General features: G+C 42.6%; 1 protein-coding gene across 3 annotated transcripts in view; it reads right to left on the bottom strand.

The window, feature by feature from the left end:
• Window positions 1-200: 200 nt before the first annotated feature.
• The window catches only part of PROX1 (prospero homeobox 1), a 46681-nt gene continuing 22104 nt past the window's right edge, over window positions 201-24777 (bottom strand). For 2 of the 3 annotated variants that reach the window (XM_076334558.1, XM_076334559.1), the window contains exon 5: window positions 201-2774. In XM_076334558.1, the coding sequence (XP_076190673.1) occupies window positions 2586-2774 (189 nt within the window). In that variant the 3' untranslated portion in view covers window positions 201-2585. The remainder of the gene's footprint in view (window positions 2775-24777) is intronic. The other variant, XM_076334560.1, reaches the window with a different exon arrangement.

Below are 24777 nucleotides of genomic sequence, written 5' to 3'. Positions count from 1 at the left end.
TCATTTATTCCTTTTTCAGATGAAGGAGTTTTTTATTTTGCTTTTAAGATGAAATTTCTACTCTTAATTCCTATGCCTCATTTGCTATTGAGATTATGCTACTTATAAATAAATAAATAAATGCAACAACATCAAGTGTTGAGTACACAATTTCACTTATTTAGATTATGTGAATCACATTGCAGCCAAATAATAATAATAATAATAACATTAATATTAATAATAATAATAACAACAAAACAACATAATAAAAGTAACGGTAAAATCACAGATTGAGATGGTAGCTAGTAGTATGTCCACATAGTATGACTAAAGTATGGCTTTGCTTTCTTATGTCCAAGGTGACAATGCAGTGTTATATTTTGTATCTGATGGTATGCCAATGATGAGCTTACTGTATTAAAACTTGAGCATTTTATGCCACTTCTTCCCATAAATCAAAAAAGTGCATGAACACAATTTTCATCCTTTCTTACTCAGAATTCATTGGAGTTACATCTTTATGAAGTGTAATGTTTACCAAATCATGCACACACACACAAAAAAAAAAAAAAAGAACACAAAAGGAAACGAAAGAAAATGGAAGAAAAGAAAAGAAAGAAAAAGACACATCCTGTCTACTGTAGGGATACGTACAGTATTAGGTACTCTCAGGGAGTCTAAGATCAAGAAGATTTGTTTTGCTTTTAATGCATAGTGAAAATGTTGGCACTTCATCCCATGCTATTGTCTGCATTGCCTATACTCCACAGATACTGCCAGTGCTTGAAAAGAATGACAGGGAATCGTAGGATTGTGCTGTTTAATTTGAAGTCAGCAGGTTTTTAAGGCTTTCTGCTAACAATAATTGCTTTCATACATTTCTGTCTATCAGCAGTATTTGTAAATGAAGTGAAATTGCAATGATCAGGTCAGCTCTTTAGTCACATGGGTAAACTTTCACTCTCCAAAGTCAAAATGTAATTTTAAAATAAAGAAATAAGATACCAATATCCTCGATGGTCTAAATATAATTCACAGCTAATTAGGAACTTCCTCTAGATTCAGACTGAATTATGTAGGGGAAAATACTATTGACGATAACAATAAATTCTTACTGCATCCGTACAAAAGACGACAGAGAAAATGACAAATACAGAGTGCCATAGCATATTCAACCTTCCCCCAAACTTCTGGAGACGATACCTTTCTGAAAACGTGAGAAAAGGAGAGCCACTGAAGAAAGCACGAGAACTAGCAGCTAGCTTTCTTTCCGTCTGCTGACATATCGTGGTATAGCATTCAGGCGAACCCAGATCCATCATGGACTTTACACTGTAGCTCAGATTTTGGTCAAGACTAGCTCCAGCTTCAGAAGACAAGTGCAGCGCATTGCTCAAACAGATTTTTTTTTTTAAAGCTGCACTTACTGTAATTTTAAAAATCCAATTTGGCTATCTGAACCCTGCATAGCCAGGAGGACACTGCGATTTTTGTATATGCTTGATTAGATTTTTATGAAAATGTAATTTTTATTCTTCTGATTAGGAAAAGACTAATTATATTTTACAGCTACAAACAAGGTTTTTTTTTTTCCTTTGCCTCAGCACTATGAGGTGACGACACTTTCTTCTACTATATCTAAGATCATTCAAAAGTGCTTTTCGAATACAGACAGAAAACTTTGTATACTGGAAAGGGGATTTTTGGGAGCAGAATGGACTAAGAAAAGAATAAATTTAGGGACTAATGCCACTTAAAGTAAGACCGAGACATGGCCATATAGGACGCTGAAGGTTTCATTTTTACTCTATGGAGAGTGAAATGCTTCCGCTTTAATAAGCTGACCGTATTCCAAAATTAGTGTGGTTGATACAATATTGTGCATGAATTACTGGCCTCACCCTGCAAGAACGGTATTTTATTTGTGCAAACGTCCCTTGCTGCAATTTAGAGAAACAACAATCTGGCATGTTGATTACTGGTGCAGGGTATTTATTGTTTCTGTAAGGAAAGCATGAAGAATAGGGTTTGCTTTTTTGGGTATCACTTCTTGGAGTGAGTACCTAGAATAGATGTTGTAGTTTTTTGAAGTATGAAACAAAATCTAGTTATTGGTTAAAAAGTATATAAAACAAAAAGAAAAGCTCGAAGCTTATGAAGTGACTCCACAGAGTTCAGACCTTTAGCAGTATAAACATAATATGAACTTCATTGTCTGTAGTATTGTGCCATGACATTAGTCTCACTAAGACAAAATGCCACTTTGCAGCAAGCAATAAATCTGACGAAGCATTTTTAAACATAATGCCCTAACTTGCTAAGACAGGCTTTTACACGCTTCCAAACTCTTCTCCCTGAAAATTAACCCCGTAGATTCTCCAAATGTTAAGGGTCTTGGGCAAAAGTAAACCGAAGGCTGAAGTAAAATAACCATCCCCTTGGAACTGAACGAAAACTTAAATCCAGGAGGGATCACAGTCTAATTTCATATACATATATATGTATGCGATACACATATATATGAAATTAAAATAGAGACACACATGACTTGGGCATCAGAAGGGGACTGCTACTTTCATACATTCATAAATAGCTGCTGAACTCTACTCATGAAGAAGCTCTTGTAGGCAGTTTGGGGATTTGAAAATCTCGGGGACCTCACTGTCCAGCTTACAGATGACCTTGTATATGGCCTTCTTCCAGGAAGGATCAACATCTTTGCCTGCGATAATGGCATTGAAAAACTCCCGTAACGTGATCTGAGCCACTTCCAGGAATCTCTCTGGAACCTGCTGATACAAGGAGACAATGGCATTAATACAGTTTTCAATTTCAAGTCTCTGGTTCTTCAAAGGAAACTGAGCTAAGTTCTTTCTTTCAGAAAGGGGCTTACATAGCACCTGCATTTTCTAAATGTGGCAGCTTCTATTCTCTTATGCAAAGCTGTTATATATAGTACTATAGCAATAACTTTTATAACATGTGTTGGAGATCTTTGTAAAGTCTACTGACAGAATGTAGGTAACAAAATGTTACTGTCTGAATTTGGAGAGTGGGGGATTTATAGGATATAATTAGCAGGAGGGGAAACAAACACAATTGTCTTTAAGGAGAGAAATCTCTGCTTGATGTTTTACCCATGCATTTACAGCTATGTTCTCCTCTCCGTGTGGGAACTGATATGAAAGTTATGCATGCATAGAAAAGCCTCTGTACCTCTGCACTTAACTGTGGTTACAACCAGTGCTGAAAGCTATCAAAGAAATAGGGTATCTCCAAATGTTGTTCGTAGTTTAAAAACAAGTAAGCAAGCAAGCCTTCAGCTAACAGCTTGCTTCTGTGGCTGCTGTGCATGACACCCCCATAAGATGGCTTTCTCGGGAGACGTTATGGTCTTCCCTTCTTTTTCAGAAGCCTACAAATAAAACCTCAACCTCTTCAATGGGCGCATTGTGCTCCAAGTGGCTACTGAGCTGGGATGCATCAAACTCATCCGGGTTTTCTAAATGTCACTGTCACTTCACGAGTGAGCCAAACGGCCAGCTAGCAGGGGCGTGCCACTCTCAGAAGCCCCTGAACAATGGGTAAATGTTAAAAACCACAGTTACCTTCAAACTTTGGTAATTCATCCTAAATAGTTGTCTCTGGCAACAGCACCACCTTCTTACCCTCTGCCTTAAATGATTCGAAAGCAATCACTATAATGAACCATAGGTCAGTTGCAAGGTTGAGGTCATCTCCATAAAGGTATTATTTTCCTTTTTTTATTACGGAAATATGGCTTCACAGCTCTAGAACTGCTAATACACGGCCGGCGAGTAGCCAGCATGCTTATAATAGCAAGTATTCCCTCACTGCTATTCTTTGCCCACTCTGGCAAGAGGAGTTTTCCAACCTGCAGTAGAGGCTACTTCAACCAGTCCTGTGGCCAACAGACACCCGGGCAGATCTCACTCATTTACTCAATGCATGTCACATCACCAGATCAGGGCCAGCACCTTATCCTCTACTTCAGGCTTTTGTTCTTCTCCCTTTAGAAGCCCCTTTCAGAAAACTTGTCTGGAAATGTGCGGGTTTAACCTGATTCAGTAGAGCTCTGGAGCCTCACTCACCTATCACCGTTGGGGAAACGCTAGCAGTTTGCTAGCCACATTTTGCCATCAGATAAGCATGAGATCAGCTCCCCCTGACACCAGCTGACAAACTCTGCTTCCAGAAGCCCCGCAGCCCGCAGAAGTCCTCTATCTACCTCCGAGAGTGAAATCCAGCCCCCACACGATTTTCCCTGCTCCCAAAGACAGGCTGCCTTCTGTGGAAAGTTTTCATTCAATGGGCCGCACAGAAAGAAACATTTTTACAGATGTTCTATGGCAGGAATAATTATGAGGGAAGAAAATAATTATTATGTTTCACTTATTCCAGCTCAAAGAAATAACTTAAAACTCCATGTAACCACTCTGCTGTTTGTGCACTTTGCAATACGTCTACAAAAGATACCATGCTTGTCTTATTCTTGCATTGCTATAAAAAATGATACACTTTTCTGTTCACGCAGTTCAAACAACTGCTCATGTGCTGTTCATCACCCCTGGTATTGCTGGGTGCTAACCAAGGGAAGGAGTTTTTGACTGCATGATACTAGAAAGCAAGAAATGTAGTAGATAACCAACTTTTTTTTGGTGTACACACTGATGTTAGCTCACGAGGGCAAAAACTGTTGTTTTTTGTCTTTGTGCTTGGGAAGAAGAGTTCACACCTTTCAATTTTGGTGTCCACTCCAGAGGACCAACATCAGATGCCTTTCTTCCCTTCCAAGTCGCTGGAGGTGGGAGGGAGCCAATTACAAGCACCTACATGAGAAGCATAAAGTCCAAATGCAAAAAGTCCTACCTCTCCCTACGTGGTTACACCCATGACAACTTTAAGCGTGGAAGTGACAACCTGGGTTTTAAGTTGAGCCTTTGCCATTCAATTTCTACCTGTGCATATGAAAGTTTTCCAGGTAGGGGATGCTGCTTTTCCATGGAGTAGGCAGTGTGAAACCCCTGAGCCACTAGCTTCCAGGCCTCCCACCCCCGTAAAGACACACAGGCTTTTCTTTTAGGCTAAGAGTTAGCTTTTAAGGTCTGACTTCATTGTACCTGAGTCACATCTGCAGGGCTGGGCCGCTTTGAACCCGGTACAACAGGCTGCAGAGAGCAGCCCACAAACATAATAGTGAACAAAGCCCTGCGGGGGCTTTGAAGAGACCTCCTCGTAATGCCAAGTTCCCAAAGATCTCCCCTACTCCACAGGCATTAGAGCCGTTCATAGCTCTTTCCTTTTGGGATGTTATTAGCAATTTTTCATGTCAGACTGGATTACACATGTTACTTTGCGTGTTGTAATGTGAATAGCACTGTGATTAATCCCCACAGGACAGTTCGTCGGCCAACATTTTTCCTTTCTAGAAAGAGTAACCGCAAAGTGTTGTGTTTTTTTTTTAATAAAGAAAATACTAGTGAAGTCCAGAGCCTGAAAATAAATATTTAAATGGATGGGTAGTTAGACTTTTCACTGGGCAATAATCAGTCAGCCATGTTAATTATGTGTCTGGGGGTAGCATTTCCCTGACCCTAAGTGATGGTGACCTATTCAGCGCATCTTTACACCTAACTGACTGAACATCTCTGAAGTAGGAACATCTGCAGAAAATGCTTCAGTGACAAATAAACTCCATCTACGTTGCTTTTAATAGAACCAACAATCCCTAGTATGAACCCAGGGCATTTTCTTAGCATCAGGTGGCAGCAGTCAATCAAAGAATCACACTGTACATTCACCAGGAGGAAAGACAATGAGGTCTGCTCAGGGGGAGGCTAGGTGGGTTTCAGGCCGAAGCCTCCGCATCAGACTGATTTAGAAAGAAATCACACTTTGCCGCATGCTTTGTCAATGTAACTTAGCTTTGCTGCCAAGGAAAAAGTCACAGGCCAAGCTTTGGGCTAGTGTAAATCAGCAGAGCTCTACCAGTGCAGTTATGCTGATTTACACCTGGTACGCATCAGTCCTGTACCTCCTAATGCAGTCCAACAACCACCACAGTGCCTGTTCTCAAGCCTTGGACACATTAACACATCCCCTTCGTCTATGAAAACTGGGAGGGAATTAAAGCTCTCATCTGCTCTTGTCTATTTATGCTGTTTTAACTAGTGGCATTTTCCTTGGCTTGAACAACTAACCTGAACTACTTCACTCCTGGGTTTGCATGTGCAACTACCATGCTGAACCATTTGGATTAGCACTGTGGGGGAGTGCTTTGTTAAAAATACTCAGCTCGAACTATTTCTCTGTGAGTAAAAGTATAGTTCCAATGGCTCAAAAGTTGGAGCCAAGTCAGACCTAACTCACACTTCTTTCATACAGAAGCATACACAGTTGCAGAAAACGATATGCTTTAAAAATACTTGTTGAATTTCTTTCCAAGGAAAACATTACCAAAAAGGCAGCGGTGATTGGGAAGGTGAGGGCAGATCCTCAGCAGGTCTAAGTCAGCGTTGCTCGAGGAAAATCAGTGAAGCAACGCTGATTTTAAGCCAACAAAGAGGATCAGGCTTCCCTTTCTGATGGTATGCATGGACTTTAAAAATCACTGTTGGGAGGAAGGGAACGCTAGAAGTGGCCATGTGTCTCAAGTTGGTGGCCGATCAGTGGCCCTTCACTATTTTTCTCACTATTGGGTTGTCTTGTATCTTGTATCTTTTATTAGTTAATTCTTTGGGGTTTTGGGTTGTGCAGCAAAGACTTTTTCTCCCTTCCCTCCCATTCCCCTCATCTCCTCCCCTCCCAGAGCCCTCCTCCTCCTCCTCTTCCCAGTTGCTTTACCTTCAAGGATGATTTGTTTTATTAAACTGACTGTCCCCAGCCTCTGCAGTACATAATAAAAGCCTGACATAGCAGCCTGCCTGCCTTCTGTGTCCTGCAGATACTCATCATAAGTGTCAGGACATACCAAGGTTAGCGGTCACTGGAAGTGCGCTCACTGGCTCAAGCCTTGCCAAACATGCTTGGCAGCTGAATGAATGTCACAGAGACTAGAAGGGGAATTACAAAGGTTAGAAAGAAGACAGCCTCTCTCTCTCTCTCTCTCTTTCTGGAGATATATAAGCTGATTTTTCACACTTCTGAAATAAACATCAGCTCATTCACAGTCCCTTTCCAGCACCTAAATCTCTCCCATTGTCAAGCAAACCTTTAATTTCTGCCCAAGCCTTATTTCTTCATTAGCAAAATAAGATGCTTGATTCTCTCTTAATAGAAAAGGGGAAAACCACCAAAACCCAACGACAAAACAAGTCACTGGTCTGCTCAAAGATTTATATGTGTATTTCATGTCGTTAATCCTATTAAGGGTGGGCTGCTTTACAGTTAATCTTTTAAACTTTCCAAAATTCTTGCTCAAGTGGTGAATCTCAATGATAGAAAAAGCAATACAGATGTAAAGATCACAGAATTGTGAAAGTCAAGTTAAAACCGATATTCCAGAGAATTGTGTTTTGTTTTTTTACTATAAAAGGGCAATAAAATGCTGACTGTAAGAAGACAATGTCAAGGAGAAAAGGGTATTGGTATTTTGGATACTCTTGACTGCTCGCCTTGGAGAGAGAGTTATTCTTGTCACAAACCCTTTTGTCTGCATCTGCTGACTGCTTGCCTGTAGCCAGCAGCATACTTTAACTGTTTTGTCACCTCCTAACATCACATGCATCAGCTGTTGTGCTTTTGTTACGGGTATTGTAGAGCTAATCCACTGTGGCTGTTCTACTGTGCAGTAAATAAAACAGAAACTGCTTCTCAGACAATTCTGCATGAATATTTCAGATGGCTTTTACAACTCTGATTCACAAAATAAAATACACCCCCCCCCAACCTAGACTCAGATGCCTCAAAGCTAATTGCATGCAATGACTTCAGGCATCAGAAACAACTGTTTTAGTTGGATAAATGAATAGCAGACCTTTCTGAAGTTATTCTTTAAAAATACTACACATACTTCGTTCCTTGCAATTTTACCTGCGTGTAAATTTTTTCTTTAGAACACTTCGGGTTTTTGGCAGTGGCAATTTTGAAATATTTTGTGCCAACAAAATGCTTAAAATATCTTTGAAATCTTTTCTTCTGTAAGTGCAAGAGTCTGGGAAGTTTAGTTTATTTTTACTTGAGCATCAAGTATTTTTTAACCATAGAAATAATTTTACAAAGTTCCTAAACTTCTCCCTCCAACTTTTCTAGAACAGAGAATAAAGCATGTACTCAGAAGTTCATTTTCTGCAGCTGATTGCTAAACTGTCCTAAAGCAGGCTGGCTTTGAGCATGTTCACAGGGGCAATGGCAGCAAAGCCCAGCATGAGGTCTGAAGCAGAAAAGATACCCTAGGAAAGGAGACAAACAGGTGAAGTACTTTACCGAGCATTCATTCACCCTTGTGCACACATGATTCCTCTAAACAAACTCTCCTATCCCTGCTGTTTGTTAAGTAAATATTGATCAAGGAGAGACATATCTCCTGACAGCAGTAGCACAAGCTGGGGACTTGTACTGCAGACAGAGTGGACTTAAATGGATAAACTCAGATGCTTTAGGAAGGCCACACAGAGATTACTAGATAAAAAGGCAAGAAGTCAGAGAGTTGGCTTTCCTTTCCCCTCTGCAGCGGGCTGCGACTTGGTTACGTGGAACCTCCATGATAGAAAGAAAAGTCATCTGCTCCCAGACACAGTCTTACAAAGCAAGAAGCCTGCGTCTTAGGTGCCCAAATGACTTAATATTTTTCTCTCTTGCCAGCTGATGCGTTAATATTGCATGCAATAAATGTAGAGTTTAAGTCCCTCTCCTTGAGCACATGTGGGAGGCTACCAAGGGGCAGCTCCTCAGCGATGTAAATTTTCACCGCTCCATTGCTTTCATCAGAGAGTTTATGTCCCCTGCGGATGGTCCACCTCTGGTTGTGCTAGGCTGGGGGCACACATTTTTCTCAGGAGCACTTTTTTTCCCGCTCATACTCCAAGTGAGCGGTTCACTCTGATGCCTGTGGGATAAGGTACACACCACCTTACACAAGGGTGCCCAGTTTAGGCTGGCATGTCAGTTCCCATAAGCAAACAGTGAAGATTTATTGGACTGATATGTCTAATGGTAGTAAAGCAGCAGAAAGCGGTAGCAAAGTTGTCAAGTCATCAGTGGCTGTGACTTCTTGTAAAATTTCAGCAATAGGTAACACTGACCTCATTTTAGTAAACTACCAAAATTTGGGTGGACGTTAGAAGTAACGCAAGTGTTTCTTGGAGCAGATTTTTAAGCACTCCTCAGAGATTGGATCGAAAGCGTCTGAACCACGTGCAAGGCAACCGTAAAGCTATTCACCTTGTCTGGGGGGACAGAGGGAGAGGATCAGACGTTAATTTTCAGTACGGGGTCCCATGTTTAGAAGTACCAAGACCAACGCAACCGTTCTAATATTGTAACAGCGTCAGACAACTGCTTGGCTGTAGCACACAAATCTGAAGATCCTTCAGACAGGGACAGCTGGGCTAAGCTCGAAACCTTTTCTCATACGATGTCTAATCTGCGTTAAACTTCAGCTCCATTTATACGATTAGGCTGGCCAGAGTGTACCTACAGACTTTGCCTGTGGTATTGTGCTGGAGTCTGATAGTGTGCTGTATTACTAATGTTCCAAGAGTAAACACACTTGTAGGAAACAGCTATAGTTCAAGGCTGCACTTTAAAAAAATAAATGTTTCATCAGTCTTAGCAAAGGAACAAACGGCAATAACACTCTGTATCATATTTTACAAAGCTTCAAAAGAACAATGTCCCGTTGAGTGAAATTCAGTAGCATTCTGTAAACATTAATTTAAGGAAATCAATAGGCTCTGTGAGCTAAAGCCATATTGCAAGATAAACTGGCTGGAGTGCTACTTTGTCAAACAGATTTTAGTTTTCTCGGCTAGATAAAGACGGTTTCAAAATGGGGTAACGTGTTGCAACCAAGGTTTGAAAACTATGTGGCCTTCAAACAGTCTGCTTGTTCCTACTACAAAGCTGGATAAACATACTTTAAAAATGATAAGATTCAGCCAGGATTGATTTTACTTTCAAATTTTATATAAAGTAGAATTCTTGGTGAGTGTGTGGGGGGATTTTTTTGATCCTAATTACGAGCAGAAATAAACAAGTGCAGCACAGACAGCTCAAGATGTCAGGCTGCCAGGAGAGGTTAAATTATCTGGAGGTGGCTTTTTTTTTTTTTTTTTTTTTTTGCAATTGCAGGACTTTATGGATTTAAAAAATCTTTATTCATGTTGACCTGGTGGGCAACAAGTCGCCTTGCCAAATAGGAAAGCCAAAATCTCTAGTGGACTTAGGATCAGAGGTCTTCAGCTGGCGAAGGCTGCTCACGTTGCAGAGCGCAAGGTCGTGGTAATGGGAGGTAAACAGGTTGGAGGGGGTGAGAGGGGGAAGGCCAGATCACTCTTCTAGTTGGATGATCTAGACAGTGGCTATAGAGAGGGACTCCACAGGGAGCCTCTTAACCTGAGGATAAGGCGTAAACAGCATCTATTAGGCAAGTGATGGAGAACCTCTCCAGGATGATGATTGAGTCCACTATCAGGGGAGCAGTCTCACTGTGGGTAGCTACAGGTCAGACAGCTTTAATGTGTATGCACAGCAGTCCACAGCAGCACAGGTACAGCAACAGCAGAAGAGATTCAGGGGAAATATTTCTGCTGAGAAAACCTCATACGAAGCACGAACCAGGTGTGCACAGGCACCCCCTGTCCCCAAAGTCAGAGGAAGGTGAGCTCTGGGGGTATGATGCAACCTTCTTAAAAGAGATGCTTGAGAAACTCCACATGCATCATCCACACGTAGACCTGAGCCCCTTCCTCACATGAGGAAGATTCAAGCCCGTGGGCTTTTGGGGCAAGCTGGCACCTAAATGACTATTCCCATATCCGCAGCCTGTCATGTAGGAAACCTACCGAGGACAAGCCCTTCCTGGTCCCTCCCTACACATAAGACACTGCATCTCAGCAATGCCGGGGTCAAGCCAGCAGTAACACAGCGAGGCATCACACTACTTCTAAGGCTACTTCTCTGTGGGCTTGTGGGGAGGCTAGTGACACTGGGACCAGCCCCTTCCTCACGTGCATCCCAGCGAGCCAGGGACCCCCCTGCTTTAACAAAGAGCTACAAGGCAGTCCACCTATTCACCAGACCCGCAGCAGATTAGGGACTTGCGCAATTTTTAGCTGCAGGCACAGATCTGCCTCCCTTTTACAGGATAACGCTGCCCTGAGCAGCACTGCCCTACGGTCAGTTTTCCTGCGCTCACAACGGCAGCGTCTGCAATACCTTGCTGGTGTCCTGGCTCCTGCCACGTTTATCCAGACCGTCACCTCCCCTCACGTGCATACTCTTTTCTCTGAGTGCAGTGAGCTGCTGCGTGGGACCATCTTAGTGCTGCGAGTTGGTGTGGCAGCATATCAAGCAGGAGGCTTTGGCTTCTACACAGAAATTGGAGGCAGGTTTTGGAGAAAGTTGCTACACTTTTTGGCGCGAAAGCCACGGCAGCATATGGCCCAATGTTCTCAGTTTAAGTCTGACACTTAACATTATTTAACAGTTCTGTGTTAGGTGCTTTATAAGGTAAAGGAAATTAACAATTTTCAGCTAATTAGATCACTCAATTGGCTGAACATCCTGGACACCTCTTAGAAAAAAAACAGGTTGGCTCAGGCGATGGAAAGGCTAATGCCTCTTCCATTATCACTTATGAGGAGAGGGAAATAGTTGGAAAGGATGCTTTTATTTTAAAAACACAAATGAAAAATACCTCAACTATTGGACGCTTCAGTAAACACACTTTTCTCCCAACCACCACCTTTCTAGAAAGCAGGGCGTCAATTTGCCCACCACTACATGTGTCCCAATCCCCTTGGCTACAGCAGCAGCTCTCTGGTGCCACCACCGTCTGCATTTATTGCCTTCAAGTTTCCTCTCACGACTCCTGCTGTACAAATCTGTTAAGAAACAGATTTTTTGGAAAGAGAAAAAGATGGACAAGAAATTGGGTGGCCGTTCAGGACGGTCTGCTCTCCCACTGTGGCACACAAAGAAAAGCCCACTCTTTTGGGCACTAACAACACAGCGCTGAGCCTGGCGTTTGGGAAGGGAAAAGCATTAGCCTGAGTCCGGCACAAAAGAGAAAAATTAGGAAAACAACAGAGGTTTCTTATTGCATTTACTGTTACACTGTAGCTTTTTTACTCTTGTAAAAAGCTGAAAAACATATGCCCCTCAAATGACTTAAGACTGTATTTTAAAAGTGTTTGTTTGAAATGAAGCTGAGATCCTTTATCCCTTGAGTAGAGTTTGGGGCACTAGTAATCTACTGCTGGCTTACTGTTACCTCCTCTGCCAAGCTCACAAAGAGGAGAGAGAATGGGCATGGCTCTTCCAAGGAAAAAAACCTGACAGTGGGGCTGCTGAGATGTCTGATAATATCGGGGAAGTGAAAGTGGTAGTGCAGTGAAAATGGATACTGCGTGATACATTAGATTTAATCACTTGCATTTCAATTAAGCTTTTCCACAAATAAAGATTGGGAAGTACTCTGCAGGCTCCCTGCGGGGCTGGAGCGCCAAGCGCCGTTGGTGCTGCGTGCCCCGGCTGGACGCACACAACAGCGCTTCCGCAGCTCACTCAGGCTGAAACCCCCCTTCTGCCTCCCGGGGTCCTCCCTGTTTGGACCCATCTTCCCATTTCGCAGTACGCAAGAGGCATCCCACACACGTCAGCACCCTCAGAGGATGTCTGTCCCAGGACTGCCATGCCCATGGTTCAGGGGATGAGTCTATCCATCACAGAAACACAGCTACTCTCTCATGCAAACACAACGGCCTTAACGTGCTAGTTTTAAGCACAAAACTTGGTAAGACCTGAGAGTAGAGCGGGCTAAAACAAAATAAAAAGACTTTCAATTTTTTATTTAGACTTTTTGCACCTTGAAATTCAGTTCTCCCCTTTCCCCAGCCTCAAAAATCATCAACAGCGTTTTACTGGGGAGATGATTATCAAATTTCCTTTTCTTGCCTTGCTAATGAATTAGAACTGCATGAGATGTAGAGGCTTCTAATGGAAACTCTGATTGCCCTTAACTTACTGCATTGCCAATAGCACTGCCGCAGAATGGAAAAATCACTAAGGCTCCTATGGCTTATGATAGTTGGGGGTTTAGTATGTGTTGGGAAATGTAAGAAAGAATCACAGGAGGGGTTACTGTCACACCCCAGAAACTGTCTCATTCAAAAACTGAAGGAGAAATAAAACTCACGCATACAAGAATAGTCTAACTTTAAGCCAGTCCCATTGTGGTGAAATGCAATCTGCTACAAGAGGCTGCGTACAATGCCAAGCGGCATATTATGTACCCTGCTGCCAAATTCTGGCAGGTACCGCATACAGGCGCCCACAAAAAACCTGTCCAGAAAAGTGAGTACAGGGATGACCACCCAATTCTGGCTGTGCTGTGGGAACAGCAGAGAGGTTACTGCATACTCTCGTGGACACAACAGCCAGATGGGAGCGTGATGTGTTACTCAGAAGGACCAGGAGGCACAGCCTGGACTGTGATGAGCAGGTATGTCTCTCACCAGCAGTAAGTCCTCTGCTCTCATGGTGTATTTTCATGCATAAAAGAGCCGGGCAGGCAGAAACTGCTGGTTAGACCATGGATATAGAGGAAAAGTGGTTCACAGAGCTTGTAGGTGCAGGGATTTTTTTATGTTCAGCAGAATTTGGCCCTGTAGATGAACTATTAACACTGTAGAAGTGACAATTAAAGGCTTATACATCTAAAGTACATCTTATACATTTAAAAATGTAGAAGTTAGTAAACATCTCGGTGTTGCTTGCTCTTGCTCACTGTTCCCACCTCTCTGCATTGCAGTCACCTTTGTCTTCTGTGTCTGGCCCTGAAAAGCTCCAACTGTGCCCTCTCCTTCCTCGGTTTGCATGTGTTGGGGTGGGGGGAGTGAGGAGGGAGGTAGGGGAGAGGGATGGGAAGCAGGTGGTGTTTAATCAGCCTGGCAGGGAAACAGGCAGTCACCAGGGGTCCTTTTGGGGGTGGCATGAAGGCAGTAAGCATGCCCTCTGGCAGCAGGGTATCTCCTTTCCTCCTTCCCATGGCTGAAGGTAGGGGCAGGGGAAGGAAATTGTGCATGGTTATGGGTGAGAGGTGTTGTGAATGAAGCCGGCTCCACCAGTCCAGGCTCCCCCCAATTAACTCTGATGAACCTCCTCCCAATGTAACCATGCTTTTCTGGGCAGCCAGAGCCCATCATGATGGGATAAACTGCTCCATCTATTCTACCCTGAGCCACGAGGCTGGCCAAACTGGGCTGCAAACACCCCGTTACAAGCTTCAGTGCAGGACCTGCTGGGGACCTGTGACCCTCGCAAGCTCAGGTCGGAAGATGAAGTCTTACGACCTAATGGACTGAGCTGCAGCTCGTTCGACTCCTCTTTATCCCTTGCGGAAGGAAATGGTGTGACTCCAGATGGCGCTGGATTAGATAACCTCGAGGCTGGGCCTCGTCTGATGGAGCCAGCCCTCTCCGCAATTGGATGAGATAAGCCACTTCGGCCTCCCCCTGAACATTGATACTCGGCAGTTAAAGGGCTTTTATTTGCAACGTTGATTTCCCCTCTCTCCTCTAAAAACTTTCTGAAGTTGTAGAGTACTGCTTTAAATGCATTTATATGTCTACACCACCGTTCTCCCCTAAGTCCCAATCAATGCAGCAGCCTTTCTGCTTAGCAACAGAGATCATGCCACCCTGGTCTGCTGCTCTCTACAAAGCCTCTACATTAACTACAGAAACAAGTTCAAGGCCACATCTTTGAGCGCTCTGGACCACCACCCGGACACGGCTTCTTCTGACAGCACATTTCCACCAGAGCCTTGAAACCACCCCCCCGCAGAGGGCAGTTCACGAGTCCCTCTGGTGGCACACAAAATGAGGCAGAGCCCGGCTGCGTACCTTCCCCCTCTGCAGATAAGAAAGATGAACTTTGCCCCTTCCAGATCTACAGAGAGAAATCTTCTCCAATACGTTGATTACCTTCAGACCGCCCTTCTGGCTGTCCCTCTCTCTCTCGCCCACCCACACTCGCACATCAGGAAGACATCGGGCTCTTTCCCTGCACTATGAAATCCAGCAATACTCTGGTACTGCAGGTGATGGGCTCTGCGTAACTACAGAAAGTGATCCAGTACCCTGAAGACTCCCTCCCTCTTGGACCGAACAGTGTTTCTTAACTTCACTTCTTGTGTTATTATTGTCACTTCAATAGGATACTGAACTGCGGCTACTTCACCTCCCAGGTTATCTCTCTCTCATACAGGTAAAGGGGACACAGTCCTCATGGACCCCTGCAATATTCTGCAGTTACTTCCTCACAGCCTCAGTATTTTGCCTTTACAGATTTAAGTATCTTTAAAAACAGCGTCCCCATTGCGCTCCATGCCAATGTTGGAAGGCCTCTCTACAAGCAAGTCTCCGCTGCCACTGCTCTCTCAGCCCAGGGATACCTGCTTTGAGAAGGGGCAGGACCCCAGAAAGCTGGGCCAGAAACCAGCGCGGGTCACAGTGCTGCTATACCTCTCCCACAGTTTCCAAAGGTTATGACAGTTTGCTAATTCACATTATGAAAGCCTGACTCTCGTCCATTTTAAAACACATCGAAGATATCAAGCAAACAGTGTTCTGTGTGAAGGTGACCTATTCAAAGTCCTATAGGACGGGCAATCCTATCTGTAAGACTTCTGTTAAAGTCAGTCACACAGCCCTGACCCCGAACTGTGAGACAGTATCGGCTGGGACCTCTCCTTTTGGCAAGCGCGCCTTACAAAAATAAAAACAACACCCCCCGCCACCCCACATCCATAAACATGATGGCTCTGTGACTCCAAATCCAGGTCTGCATTTAATTTTTAGTTTTACAATAAACAAATGAAACTTTTTCCGATTAACATTTAACATATATTCACACACTTGACTGTATAGTAACACAACAAAAGACAGCTCTTCAGCTGGCACAGATTAATTAGCTCCAATGATTGCTGGAGCTGATTTACACCAGAAACTGAGAATCCAGCCCAGAATTTAGTTCAGTGTCATGGAGAAAAAGCATGGGGTGGGTGGGATGCAGAAGGGAAAAATCTTACAAAGCTAGCAAGCTAACCCACTATTTCACATCTCTCTGGTACGACATTTATATAGAACAGCTTAGATGAAGTTTAGAAGATCCAACATTTTTCTCAATTTTCACAGTACAAAATGTTCTATGTCCTTTTAATGTGACGCGTTAAAACAGGATATAAGAAATTGCAGCCGATCAGGTCTCGTGAACACCCTCCTCCTTCACTGGACAGTGCTGTTTCTCCAGAAGCTCTGAGTGAGAAATTTAGCTATGTCACCTAAAAGAAATTAAAGTCTGGAAGAAACATGTGCAACTTGCATGTTACCCATTACCACAACTAGGATTTACTAAATGGTAAGAGAAATCACTGGTTTCTTTTCCTTTTTTTTTTTTTTCCTGTTTTTTTGCAAACACCAAAAATTGAACTGCCTAGCCTAACGAGCTCTTTCTATATGCAGGATGAATGAAAAAGCATTTCAGCTTGTGAGGGATAAGACTTTATGTGAGCGAGGGACAACATGGGTTAAAATTTACCTTGCTTCTTACTCCTCATCTACGATGGATTTTTGGAGAACGACAGACATCTGGAAATCAGTTTTACATAGAAAAATAGAAAACAGGGAAGAACTAGGAAGATGAATAAAGGCTCATCACAGACACAAAAGACCAGAGCAAAAAGAAGCTTGGATTTGGGTATTCTTGTCTGGCAAGGAGGCAGGCAGTAAGGCTAATGAAGCATTTGCGATATGGGACGTATGCCAGCGTAACAAAGAAGATGTGCATCAGCTCTGCAGATGTGCCAAAGCCCCCAGAGCAAAATAATGACATAATCACCATCAGTGTCACAGACCAGACTGTACACAAGGTGACATGGGAGAGAATAAATAAGAGTCTTTAGAGGCCTGTAGTACACACACGGGAAGGAATAGCCATTCCTCACAACTGCCACAAGAGAGTGGCGAGATGTTGGGTATAATGTGTGCAGCTCGCAAAAGAAATCTTGAATTGTGCAAGGCGAACGCACTATAAATTGGTGCTTTTCTCGATCTCCAGTTGACGTTTCAATTCCCACTACCCCTTGTTGAATGCAAAATGAAATGGCAGTAGGAGTCGGAAGAGTTTGCCAAGTTTTGTTTTGTTTTGGTTTTGTTGGTTTCTTTTTTATTTTTTTTTGGAAGCGGGTTATTTTGTTTGAGAAGAGGATGGGGCAATAAGGATGAGTACCATTAAATAATTGTAAAAGAAAAAAAACAAAACCCCCAAAACAAAACACAGCACACCAACACTACATGCACACACGCGCAAAGGCACAGAAACCCTGCACCATTCAGCTGGAACAATCCTAGGATTCCCCCAAAGCAAAATTAGAAACAAACGAGGATGGGTTTTGCTTTTTTTTTGAGGGGTTGTGCTTTCTGGTTTACTGCTATCCATGAACTAAACCAGGAAAAATCCCACTAAAATATTTTTCCACGCTAAAAGACAAGATGACTATTTTATTGATCAGTAATAAAACACCGCTTAGGGCAATTTAGTACTTAACATGTTATTTGCGGTGGGGAGTAATCTGAAAAGCTCTGAGTAGCCTTAAATCATTTCACAACAGCTCTTCCTGCATAAAAGCAAGTGTTCGCCTCCGTACAGCTGTGTGATTTTGCGGTATTTTTTTTTTACAGGACTTTTGTCAATTTTTAAAGGGAACATCTGTTTGATAAAGTAGAACAACACTGGTAGTAATCCACGGGCCTAAGTGGGCAAACTGTGAAAGAGCAGGAGATACGCTGAAGGCGCCAACAGGACGCTCGCAGAAGGAACACTCAAGTACGTAATTGTTTGCAGGATCTGGCCCTACAAGAGGAGCTCAGAAGAACAAAGCACTTGGCTTCACCAGTGTCCCTTTTCATTGCTTCTAATGAAAGATTCATAAGAATAACTTTAATTTTTTATGATCTTTTTTTGCATTACTGTATTAGCTGCATCTACTTTGTATGCAATTTCTTCTTAAATACAGAAAACCTGTTTCAAAATGCCAGGCATAATAACTTAATCAGTACAATAATTCATCTTGATTGTTGTGCAGGCCTTCTTAACAGCAAGGAAGTGAGATGGAGCCCAGAAAATGTTTTATATGATTATTCCTTTTCATTGCAAAGTGATGTATTTATGAAGAATGCAGGTGAAGGTCCGGAGTTTGTTTTTTTTTTTACTTTAAGATGAAAAAAAATTATTAAAACCTCCCTAATTTGCTAGTTAAACTGTTCAGTGGAAGAATGATTGTATTTGTCCTTTTTGGCTTCGCCCAATTAATTGGAGCAGTAACATAACGATTGTTAATAAACAGCTCTAATTTGACTGTACTTCTTGCCTATCTACTAACCGCACCATATCTTTGTTTAGCATATCATCAGGGAAAACAAGGAAGCATGTATATAATTTTGTTCTGTTGTATATGAAGTTTAATAATTATGACACAGAGGATTCTAAATTAATCGCAGAAGGCACAACAATATTAATAATCTGTTTAGCAAACTCCGGCGTCTTTGCACTTTGATGTTATGAGCAGGGACGGTATGAACTGTGGCAGTTTTTAAAATTGGGCGAGTGTTTGTTTCTGTTACAGCTTATACCAATGTTTTCTTTTACGCTTTTTCTACTGTGCACCTTCCTTCCCTCTAAGAAAAAAAAACAAACCACAAAACAAAACCACAGAACAACCCAACAAACAAGCCTGTGCTTATTTGGGTGTGTTTCGATCAACGCTGACAGATCAAATTTTTCCTTTATTTACCGAAGTTTCACTGCAGCCATTCTTCATAATTACAGCAGCGTTTTAATTTTTTTTCTTCCCTTGAATAGGAGAGAAGGGGTTCTGAGAAAGTTTTTAATTAGCTAAATAGGTCTGTGTAATCTAGATGAAATAAACACGCCCGTTTGAAAGGGTTGTTAGAACTTTTCCAGCCATTTAATCCATAGATGGCTGAACACAATGATACCTTCCACAGAAAGCTACAGCCACCACCAGCAGCTGTTAGAAGAGAGCTTGCTCCCTGCTCCTATTGATAACCCTTTGTGGAATGAAGAAAAAGAGCTGAGGGAAGGAGAACTGAATGTCAGACAATAGACATCGCTACACACACTGTCTCTGAACTTTCCTCATCTCTGAAGGACAATTAATTATGAAGGCCTTTGGGGTAGGTCGAAGCAAGGGAAAACCTACTGCTGGCCCAGCACTCCAGCCGCTATCTCTGTGTTTGTTAAATGGTTGTGCCTGTTGGGGAACCAGAGTAGCAGCCACCAAAATAGCCAATAGATCATTTAGGAAAAAAGAGCAAAAGATTTTTTTATGTGTGTCTGTCCTTGTATAATTCTATTCTCACTGTGAAATCATCCATACACAAAACACAAGGACAATTTTTTTTTTTTTTTTTTTTAGAAGAGCCACAGGGTAGGTTACAGTCAGAAACGGCCTCTCAGTGGTGTGTTAAAAAGGATGGTCTTTTCACCAAATCATTTCACAGAGGCAAAACAGACAAACACAAAGAGTTGAGACTTTTTCTCCTACATTAAATAGAGTAACTGATAAGGTCAGACATATGATACCTAAAGACATGAATCTGTGAACTCTTGAAGTCAAAGGACTTCTCTGTGCAAAGGAACAATCTTTCAAAGGAAATAGATCATAGAACTCCACTGAATCCCCTTTAAACTTTATGAAGCAGGAGGAGAAAAAGCTCTAAGTAGGGAAGCTTGACAGAAGAGCCTTGAACTATTTTCTGAAGGAAAGATGAGACCCTCCCTAGGCTGCCACAAAACATCTTTTTTTTTTCTAAAGGCTCTTCTGAACTTTGATATGTGCCAAGACACCGCTATTGAAAGCTGTATAATTATGTGCTATAGCCACTGTAGAAAATGCTTTGTTCACCACAACAAAGAACAATAAGCAAAGTAAAGTGCCATTACACTGTATCTTTTTCTTTAAGAATGTTGAGAAAGGTCACGGTACGTTATAGCTAATAAAGCTGTTGAGTAAGGAAGTTTAAAGTTGATCTTGCTGTGCTTAAATGTAACCCAATGACAAAAAGGCAGAGGGAACTGAAATTGTAATGACATTAAAAAATAGATCATATATCAACGTGCCAACTTCATTATACAAACACCTTGAATCCAAAGGACACAAACAGAAAAAACGAGTGTAGTCCTGCAACAATATTCCTCTCGCGATTCTCTCCCTAATAGCTTCCAACTACAACCTGCAGTTCAACTAACTGCAAAAACTGATTAATAAGCATTAATTGATACATGCAATGCACGGACCTTCTATTGCAAGCCGTGGATTTTGTTACTTGATTAAAAACCGGGTTCATTTCCTGTGCAGTTTCAAGGAAAGCTCTGCTGTTTCACAAGAGAGCGTCTTCAAAATTTTTAAAAAAACAAAAGGAAAAAGGCCTGAGGGCACCAATTAAATTTCCTGAAACCAAGCTTCTAAAGTGAAGAAGAAGTTCCATCTAGACACCTATGTTTCAGTTTTTCTTCAGAGGAATCAGGACAGTTACGTTTGCTGTTCTCAAATTGCCAAAGCAGCTTTACTCCCCTTGCTGCAGATCACCAGACAGCGGCCTTCCGACTTTGTCTTTAAGAATGCTGAGAACGATGTTGAAACGCTACAACAATAAAGCCCTTGAAGGAGGAAGTATCCAGCTGAGGCAAAAAATGCGAGGAGTTTAGTACTGAAACAAACAACTGTCCCGTTAGGCTGTGCCCACTGCTGGTACCACCAGAAGTGCAGAGACTGCCACGGCAGAGCAGTTTGTATGGAAAGAGCAATCGCCGAGATGGAAGTTAGCAAGTTACGCGCTTGATTTTCACTTCTCTTGAGGACACTCTGCACTGCGCCGGTTGTGTAAAGGAATATTAGGGTGGTTACAAATTGTGCTTTACAGTGCCTGTGTATCACAAAACCACTCGTAAGTGGCCTTAGTTTAAATAAGAATCAGGTTCGAAGGCTTTAATTCTCCTTTTGATGAACACCAATTCAGTTCAAGATGAATCCTGCAGATGAAACTGGGGAAGAATACAGGTTCCTAAAATAAGCACATGAGTGGCCAGAATTTTCGATAATTTAGGATGTCTTAATTTTTGGATGCAGTGCTGGGCACACTTCACTTTCAGGGAATGGACCGTCGAGGACCTCCTGACAAAGTGGCTCTCATTAACAGATCTCCAGTTGAGCATCCCAAAATGGAACTGGCCTGAAACCACCATCACTTCTGAAAATTCTGGCAGCCAGCGTTCCTCTCAAGGGTTCGTAGGCCGCTTACGTGACTGGGTTATTACTTAGATTTTAGAGGTGGTGTTATTTGAATTGTTTTACATAATCTCATTGATTTTTATGGCACTAACTCAGAGTGCCTTAAGTTAAACATTCTGCTAAGATTTGAGTACAACTGGTCTTAATTAGGTTTTTCGCACTAGTACGGTTTTCCCCTGCCAAAAGCAGAGCAAACTTCTTAAAAATGGTTTTCTCCCTCTTCGAAACGATGACACGTGCCGTAACTAGCGCTATGAAAAGAGGCAATCATCGCGTCAAGTCCCACTGTACCAAAACTGCATACAGTGTATTTGTGCAAATAACGCAGCTTGGCAGATGTTTCACTATTGTGATCAATCTCAATAACTACGTCTGCAAAATCAGGCGAGTTCCCGTGAAGCAGCAGGCAGGCTGAGCTCAGAAAGATGGCGTGTGCGGGGGCTTACTTTGGTGCTCATTTGCTCGCTACGCAGAGGAGTGTGGCGAGTGTAAGGAGTAGGCAGGAGGGCATAGAGCGAAATCGCTAGCACAGAGAGACCCTGAGACTTCAGAACTGAGACCGAGTCGTTAAATGCCCACAAGGAAAAGGAACGGGCATCGTGCAGAGAGATGTTAATACACGAAGAATGACGGCAACTACAAAAAAATGCCAGGGAACAGGGACGATGGAGGAGGAGTGGGAGCCAAAGCAAGGCTAAAAACCAGGTATTGTCCTCAGGCCAATTTCTTTTGCTTGTTGTAAGTACATAAATCGGGGAAAAAAATAATCCTATTTATGGTTTTTAACCATATTTTTATTTTAACTCACAGCATGCTGTCCCCCTTGTTTGAAATCATCCTGCCACAGTCATAACTGTGAGCTCTGATGATATGTGTTAGGACGGATTTTGAAAGAGAGTTATGAAATGATTTGGGGTTTTTTTTTTTCTTTTAATGCATAGCAACAATACCTGACTTTAACTATTGCAACTGGCATTCAAAAGCCTATGGCAACACCACAGATGAGATAGATATGATAGATATCAAGTGGCACAGCAAGCTGTCCTCTCTTTCTGACCAACTTCGGCATTTGTGCTGGGACACTGACATTTGTGGCTTTCATTCACCAGGATGACCCACCTTCTCCCTCCCTGGAAGAACGGCCCCAGAGCAGAGAAGCATCTTCACCTTCCACACAAAAAAACAAGTGGGGGTTGTTCCCCCCCCCCCTTCCAAAACTCAGTTTCAAATTGCTCTGTGCAGCTCAGCACAGGTTTCTCCAGCTAACCCTACTGCGAGAGAGAGAAATGTGGAACTGGCTACACACATACGCACACGTGTGCACACAAAACACAGGCGAAGTTGCATTGCACTGGAGGAGGCGTTGTATCTGTCTCTGGCTCACAGCCACAAGGGTACAATGGCAAAGCAAAAAACGATAGGACATGTGGTTTGTTAAACATCTTATTTGACTTTGCTACAAGCTGTCAGATGCAATGCGCAGGGAAAGGAACACAGTATCACAGATTCCTGAGCAAATCAATGGCACAGCCTGATACGGACCAAATGCACATTTTAGCTTTATCATTTTTTCCTAATAGTCAGTTTCGGAGTAGTAAAGTATATGCACGAATTTCAATCTCTTCTCTCAAGAAAAGATAAAGGGGGACGGTTTAGGAATAGTAGTGTAGGTGATTGAAGAGAAACAGCATATCAGACTAATCAGAAGATCAGCAATGCATCATTGAAGTATGAGAGGAAGGAACTTTGATAATGCTAAATATGGCAAACGCTCAGTTTGCTAAATCCTTTTGGATCCAATTTCAACATTACAGTACTTGTCATTTTTGCTTTGCAGCTTGTGGGGGAGGGGCCGGGCATTTATCAGGAAAAGTTACATTGGCTACATTAAAAACTGCACCGTACAGTTTAATGATCTCATAACTGCTGGATCTTTAGTGCAAAACCAAGATTTAAACCTCTAGGAAATTCTCATTATACTAGATAACACAAGAAAGACTGAGTGAAAGAACCTGCAAATCATCACCATTTATAACATGTCTTTCCCTACATGATGGGGGGGAAAAAACCACGGGGCTCCTTTCCTACCAGCTGCTAGACCCCTTGGCTGAGAAGAGGAGACTGCAATCACCAGCAGTGCTAAACGTACGAGATTTATATTTTCTTATCTACCTGAAAACACCTACACCTGAAGTAATCCATTTACATCAATGCCGCAACTAACGTTTTGAAAAGGAGTAATAAGTGCCTGAAATCATCAAGGATACAAGAACTTTTGAGGGCAAAGAACATTTCAACCTACGTTCTGCGAACAGAAAAAAGTTGTGTTAAAAAAAAAAAGCTTGAGGGAACTTAAGCACATTTTGACAGAAAAAAGTTGGTCACACTTATCTCCTTATGTATTTCCTTTTCTTTTCCTGTATTTAGCTATTATGCCTTGGCGTACAGGCAGACCTACCTCCCAGGGGTGGGAGTCTGCTGTCTTGTGCGTGCATGAGTACTGGGGCCAGGGCCCTCAGGAGGGCCTGGGGGGGGCCACGGCACACCAAACATGAAGTCTGGATGTTGTCGTCAGCCACAATGAACGGCAAACCCCTCGAGGAACATCCTCTTCCCCCCTCTTTCTTCATCTGCCCCTTCCATGCAATCATTCTCCCAGAAAACTCTGCCTGCCCAGAAGAGGGGGAAGGAGCCGAGAGAGCCGAGAAAGTCTTTGCTTAGGGACTTTTTTGCATCATCTGAACTTACGTGCTGTGAACACGATTACTGCTAAAAATCCCTCGGAAGGATTTTAGGCAGGAAACCACCCTCCTTATGCCAACAAATGTCACTTTTGTGACATTGGGAGGGAGCTCGTTATGCAACTTGACCCCAAGTGAAAGGTGCAGACAAGAAAAAAATATTAATAATTAGTACCACCATCGCTTTCCCACTCCACTTCACCAAGAGATGGGATTACTCGAGCCTCCCCTCGCGCACACCCTGTTCAAATGCATCATTACATCTGACTACCTGAACAATGCAAACTGCCACCCTCAGCAGGGAGAAACACTCTCCCGTGGTATCGCCGAGGGTCAGCATGTTAATGATAACAATAGTCTGCTGAGCTACCAGGCTGGCCTGTAAACAGGAATCTTAATCAAAGCCACAAACCCGTTGCAGCAGAAAACAGAGAGCATTTACTTCGAGTAGTCATTTTATCCTGCAGCTTGACAAAGCAAATACATTTTAGTCCCATA

The sequence above is a fragment of the Aptenodytes patagonicus genome, chromosome 3 (genome assembly GCF_965638725.1).
Source record: "Aptenodytes patagonicus chromosome 3, bAptPat1.pri.cur, whole genome shotgun sequence".
Taxonomy (NCBI): Eukaryota; Metazoa; Chordata; class Aves; order Sphenisciformes; family Spheniscidae; genus Aptenodytes; species Aptenodytes patagonicus.
Note: the sequence above shows the minus strand (reverse complement) of the source record. Positions and strands in the feature narration are given on the sequence as shown.